Genomic DNA, 6,772 nt, shown 5'->3' on the forward strand with positions numbered 1-6,772 from the left:
AGCTAGATGGCTACTTGTTTGCCTACAAGCCTTTAAGACCCCAGATGCTATATCTTTTAATAGCCCGGCACCATCAGCTTTCTTCACCACATTTGCTTATGCACACATCGGTCTTCAGCGATCATGTTGGGAAGAAGTTATGTTTTTGAGGGAAGTGAATAATAACATTTTCACCTCCTATAAACTGGCTGGGCACCACCCACAGATGAGAGAATGCGGAGCAAAACTAGCTCCAGGAACTTCTTGGACAGTCTAACTGTCGCATTCCCAGTCCAAACAGAATCACAGTCTCTACTTCTAGGTATATAGAAATTATTTATGGTGAGCATGGTGATTTGAGTCTAAATATCATAGGTAAATTCTAAGCCTATTCTAGGGAGAAACTTAAAATATCAGATAAGCAAAGAACTGATGCATTTTCCTAGTGATACACCAAACTGTGAAGTGTTGCATTGATGGATTCTAGCCCAAAGCAGCACCAGGGTCGTTCCTTGCCAAAAGCCAGCTCAAGAAGACACATACTGTATGGATTGTGATAAGAGTTGTACAAGCCCCCAATAAAATGATTTTTTTAAAAAGAAGAAGACACATACAGGAAGAAACAGGCTCCCAGCTCTCCTTGATTTTTGCAGATGGTGCTTTGGGTCCAAACTGTCTGAGACAGCCATTCTTGGGCTCCTTGCTGCCAGTAAAATTCCCAACCTAACTGTCTAGGGTCATTTCCACTCATCCTGAGTCTGGCACAATGTCCCCATCAGATGGAGGGAAGGTCTGGTCCAAGTGAGCTAGTGGGACCAACTCTAGACTGCCTTTTACTGGGAGATTAAATAGGTGTCTGAGCACGTTCAAAGGACAGAGGTGACCAGATTGACAGGAAGTAGCACACTTGCTTTAAACTGTAAAGTCGTGTTGCTGGTAGAGCAGAGGAATGGGGGAAAAAGAATCTAGAATAAGTCCAACTGAGTGGAAAGAAAATAGAATAAAGTACCATATGTGTACACTTTCCTTGCTATTGAAGAAGAGTTATATACCGCAAATATTCTTAGCTGTTTCTATCTCTGTTTCCTATTTGCATGATAGTTAGGGCTAAATCATGGACATACATCTGTCCTTCCAAGTCAACACCCTTCCTTTCTTGTAGAATTGACTCTGCCATGGCCCTTGAATAGATTACTTTGATTTAGAGTCCCATTATCAGTTTATGGAATATATAAGGCAGTCTTAATTAATGCATGCAAAGAGACAAAAATTAATATTCCTATGCACTCTCAATTCCCATCAAAATCCCTAGAAAGAGAAAATGTGCTTTGATCATTTACCTTACCCATTTTTAAAAAAAAGAACTCGCTCAAAGCCCCATACACAGAAAATGTTCAGTTACAAATATATTGAACCAAAAAGAAAACAAAAATGAAGTATATGACCTGATGGATCTTCTGTTGGTCTGAAATTCTGGGTTCCATTTTCTACACACAAGAAGCTGTTAGAAGACAAATTGCCTGAAACTGAAACTGTAGATTCATATTCATATCTGTTTGAACATAGAGAAAACATGTTAATTATATTAAAGAGCTACTAAGGACAAGGGGAGTATTGTTCAGATCTTTTAGTCCTGTTCACATAAAGCACAACATCCAAATCCACTTATGAAGCTATCATAAATTATACGCAAAAGACCTTACCATGCAATGTAAATACACAGTACCTAGACAATAAGCTTTTGCTTATTTGCATGTGATAACCTTTTAGATTACCTAGCATTATCTTTCTGTGATTTTTAGGTAATCATTTCCTGGAAATAATTTGTGTGGGATAAGGAACAACAGAAAAATAATAGACTCAACAAGGTATAAATAAGAAGATAAAGGCTCTGGGAGAAAAAGAAAAACATAGCAAAACAAGTCTACACGTTTTATGTGGACACTGATCTATGAAACCATCTATGTCCATCAGGATAAAAGAGACGATGTGCTCCTCAGTCTCAAGTCAACAGTGCTGAGGTCCCGCGACAACACCAAGCAGTGGCTCAGTGGCTTCGGTCTGGCCATGCTGAGGGCTCTGGGTCTGGTGGGCGTGAACTGCGACCAGACGCTGCCCTACTACGCTACTCTGGCTGCCATAGGAGCCCATCTGACTCACCAGATTTACACCCTGGACATCCACAGACCTGAGGATTGCTGGGACAAATTTGCCTCCAACCGAACAATAGGACTGACGCTATTTTTAGGGATTGTCCTTGGAAATTTGTGGAAAGAAAAGAAAACCAAAGAACCCAAGGAAAATATAGACAGTGGATTAGAAAATGAGGAAGTGAAGTGTGACTAGGGTTTTTCTTAAAACACATTTTTACCACACACTCTCAGGTATTGTTTCCACTGAATTATATTTGGAACAAACGATCAGTTAAATCATTAAGAACCAGAAGATGAATATATATATATATCTGCATAGCTTTTAGTGCAACTATTTGCTAGCGCTTTCAGGAAGCATTGGGCTGCTAACCATACGGTTGTTGGTTCAAACCCACTAGCTGCTCATTGGGAGAAAGATGAGGCTTTCTGCTCCCGTAAAGATTTACAAAGCCTTGAAAACCCAAGACAGGGTCGCAATGATGGCAGTGGGTGAGTAGTTTATTTATTAGAAAAACTCTTGCTCTGTTTCAGTAACTATGAATATTTCAGGTTTTGAAGTAACTTTGAATGTTTTAGTTGATTCATTTTTCTGCTCACCATAATTCTCATGTGAAGTTAATGGGAATTGTGTGAGTTTTGGCACTTTAAAATAAAACATGCATTCATCCCCCTCAAAATGGACTCTTTTATAAGAACAATAAAAGCTATAAAAACTGGGGTGGGGGGGAATATACCAATCTCTGATAATCCAATCAATAATTCCTTGATGTATTCCTTGACTACTAAAGCAAATAAAATATTTGCCCATCATTATGAGAGTCCTTGGGAGTATCCCAAATATCCTGACAGCTCCATGTGGTCGTGTTTTCTTTCCTCATAAGAACAAAATGATAAGAGATTGTGACCATTTTATGTAGGCAAACTGCCACGAGAGGTGCATGTCCTAAATGCAGAAAGTAAACTATACACTGCAATAAGAGAATAAAACATGTCCAGGTAAGTCTCTCTTTGAAAAAAATTATGCTAAATTGCTTTCGATATTTTGTTAAATAAGAGAAAGACAAACGAAAACAGGGGTTCAAATGTGCTAAAGACTGTTCTGCGTAGCTGTCACCAGGCCTCCTAATTTCTGTGCTATGGGACACTTTTTTAAAAGACCAGAATTGCTTTAGATCGACGATGCATCATACCCAATCTGGGACTGTAAATTGACAAACGTTTCCGCCTCCACACCCCTAAGATAAGCCAGCTTCAAACAAAACCAAACTTCAACTTTGACCGAGGGAAGGAAGAAATGTACATGACTGCTGAATGTTGCTTGACGTGGAGTTGGCTAGGACAGGCAAGAAATACAACTAAAACGTTCCTCAGAAGTAAAGGCAGTGCGGGTCATCTGGTTTATTTTGGATACATCGTCAGGAAAGGCCGGCCCCTAGAAAAGAGCATCAGGTTCGGTTCTGAAAACAAGGCACTCTCAATAAATGAATTGGCACACTAGCCTGCACAATGGGCTCTGACATATCAACGACCGCAGAGATGGCACAGAGTCGAACAATGGTTCCTTCTTGTGTGCATCAGGTCACCGGACAGCAGCGACCAACAGCAACACAAGTTATTTTCCTGGAAACTTCTGCACCCTCAGGAATCCCTGAGAAGAGCGTTTGCGTTCATCTGACTTACTTAACAAAACCAAATAACTTATTCCAAGAGACAAGGAAAAGAAGCGATTTGACACTCAGGGAGCTGAGCAGCATGTTGAGAACTAGAAAGCACACGAGTGAACCATCACTGCGTTAACAACTCTGAGAAGACGCAACCTCAGACCCTGCCGGAGAGCAACAATAAGTCTTCCCAGAAGTTTTTAAAAATTAGAGACATTCGATGCTTCTGAAAATGGGAATGAGAATCGTCCAAGAAGCAGGAAGTTTAGAGCATGCATAAAATACAATTAGACACCTAGAACGACCGTCCTCAATTCCATTTGAAAATGTTCCTGGATCTGCAAGCATCTCAACTAAACACTTGAGGACTAACTGAAAAGAAAGCCTAATGCCTACTGAAAAATAAGATGCCCACGTGTGCCGAATCATCTGTCAGTGTGTACCATACTGCAGTAGCTCGCATACATGTTCCGATGAAGCTGGAAGCTAGCCTTCGAGAACTTCAAAGACGAGGAGGCTCACCCGTGGTGAACAGGTTTCAGTGGAGTTTCATAAGGAGAAGGGCTGGAGAGCCAATTCCCAAACCTGGACAGTGAAAACTCTAAGAATAACAATCAAATATCTCTTGATAGTATTGGAAGATGAACCCCCTAGAATAAAGATCATTCTGTGATACATCAGTCTCCATGAATCAGACCCTTCTCCACACCAACTAACAACAATCTATCAAGTAACTGAACTTGTGTGCCGCAGAGAACAAATTGGAGACTCTCTCCCTAGGAAAATGGACAGGAACTGGGCAGTTGTCCAAATAATCGCTAGTACCTGAACACTAGATTACAATGAAAGTCTTCTGTTTGCCATGCCCTCCACATGTACCTGTAAGTTCCAACCTTGTTGTTGTTCCCCCATATTAAAGATGAACAATCAAGAGCCCCAGATATTTGAGGGAAGCCAACTACACTAAAGACAGAGACAAAAGGAAAAGAAAATTCTACAAAAGAGACGATGAAGATAGCGCAAGCTAATTTAGATAATAAGACATTGCATCTTCGAAGGGAGAGTGTTTCGGAAACATTCAAAGAACAACAGAATCCTTGAAAAGCAAAAATAACCTAGCATAGGTTAAAAAGACCTTAAAAGATTTGGAAGAAAAAGCTGAATAAGTCAGAGTAACAAGAAGATAAAGAGAGAGAAAAATAAAGAACAAAGATCAGATAAGAAAAAACTTGAGCCAGGATGTCCAATAGTTCAGCAGTGGACATTCTAGAAAGAGAAACCAGAGGCAATCGAGGAGGTAAGAGGAGGGAATAGTGTCAAAGAAATAGTACAGGTACGTTTTTTGAACATTCAAATGCATTCAGTACAGATACTATCTTGATGAAAATTTAAATAAATCACTTTAAAATTGGTCTCCGTCTCTTGTTATCCTACAATCAAACAAAATCTCATTACTTGAAATAATTGTTTTAAATGCTGTTGAGCCACTTCTGCCTCAATGAAGCCCCCATGTCCCACAACTCTGTCAGATTTTCAATGGCTAATTGTTGAAGTTTAAGTTTTGAGATGGCTGTACCTCTGGGCTAGTGGGTGAATGCTGAGCCATTTAAACCAACCAAGAACTTCATTAGAAGTGTCTAAACAGTTCCCAAAAAGGAAAGGATCCCAAATTTTAGGAGGGTCTAATCATCTTTTCATTAGACTTAATGTCATAAAATGCCCAAATCCCAATTTTAGCAATTGGCAAAATGTGGTCATGTCAGTGGAAGTCAGACAGCCCACAAGATAAAACCAAGTGGTGGCGCAGAATCCACAGCCCTTCCCTCCCCAGTCCTCTGTGCTTTCAGAAAGCACCACTCCTACAGAGAAACTGAACACAGAGACTCATCAGAGACGAACTTACTTACCGCCCCATAAGAAAATGAGGTAGAGATTGTAAGAAACACCCTAAACCCATGATCAGACATCCAACACCAATCATTATAGGTCTATGCAGTTTGGTTCCAAAGTAACTCACAAATATAATCAGCAAAAGGTTTCCTAGGAAAAAAAATTGAAAATGCTCATCTTAATAAATATGAACAAAGTCTTAAACAACCCCACCCATCACTCACTACCTAGCATTTACTATATGACAACTATCACAAATACTAGAAATACATAAAATAAGACCTGATGCCCAATCTGAGATACAGTTCTATTTAACTGTATAGACAGATACATGAGCCAATCTATGCAGAACACCATGGTAAAATAGGGCACAGAAAGAGAAGCCAGGGAATGAACTGCAGATGAGAGTCTAGGAAACTTGAAGATTCTTTTGGTGATTATTAAGTGGGCCACATGTTAGGGTGCTAAGGACAAGGTCAGCAGTTTGAAACCTCCAGCCTCTCGCCAGGACAAAGATGAGGTTTTCTATTGACATAAAGATTTACTCACCATTATAATGCCTTTACTGAGCACAGGTGATCCACATCAATGCAATTAGGGTCTTAGAAGGCTGAGTGGCAAGGAAGAGGAAATCCCTTCATACCTGAACATTTTCTAATTGCTTAATTAGTACTGTATTCTGGGGTATGGCATAAGTATAGAGAAGCCATCACCTCCGACGGCAGCTTCTTATAAGATTTTTCTTTTTTCCCCCTCAACGCATTAATTCCATTAACATGTTTCCAGCATTCCCAGGTAGGCCAAAGTGTCCTACAGGGCGGCCTTGGGTTAGACCTGCAGGGGTCTGGCTGGCGTTGACAGGAGGGGGCAGAGCTGGGGCAGGCAACTGGCCACAGAGAGTCCGACTTGGCGGGGGTGGAGCAGAGAAACTAGCGTGTTCACATGCTCACGCCAGGACTGCTGGCCCTGAGCAGAAAGTGTCTTTCAGGACCTGTTTTGAGGGGTTTATTAAGTATGTCTGGTTCTCAATTCCAACACTTTAATGAAGATCTAAATAAAATGCTAGGTTCTACCTTAAAAAAAAAAAAA

General features: G+C 40.4%; 1 protein-coding gene across 3 annotated transcripts in view; it reads right to left on the bottom strand.

The window, feature by feature from the left end:
• The window catches only part of SLCO1A2 (solute carrier organic anion transporter family member 1A2), a 39,365-nt gene that overhangs the window by 23,222 nt on the left and 9,371 nt on the right, over positions 1-6,772 (bottom strand). For all 3 annotated transcript variants that reach the window (XM_004713789.2, XM_045288487.1, XM_045288488.1), the window contains 2 exons: positions 5,701-5,833; positions 1,425-1,531 (listed from right to left, as the gene is read on the bottom strand). In XM_004713789.2, the coding sequence (XP_004713846.1) occupies positions 1,425-1,531; positions 5,701-5,833 (240 nt within the window). The remainder of the gene's footprint in view (positions 1-1,424; positions 1,532-5,700; positions 5,834-6,772) is intronic.

The sequence above is a fragment of the Echinops telfairi genome, unplaced genomic scaffold (assembly GCF_000313985.2).
Source record: "Echinops telfairi isolate 266 unplaced genomic scaffold, ASM31398v2 ScPeMD7_21;HRSCAF=78, whole genome shotgun sequence".
Lineage (NCBI taxonomy): Eukaryota > Metazoa > Chordata > Mammalia > Afrosoricida > Tenrecidae > Echinops > Echinops telfairi.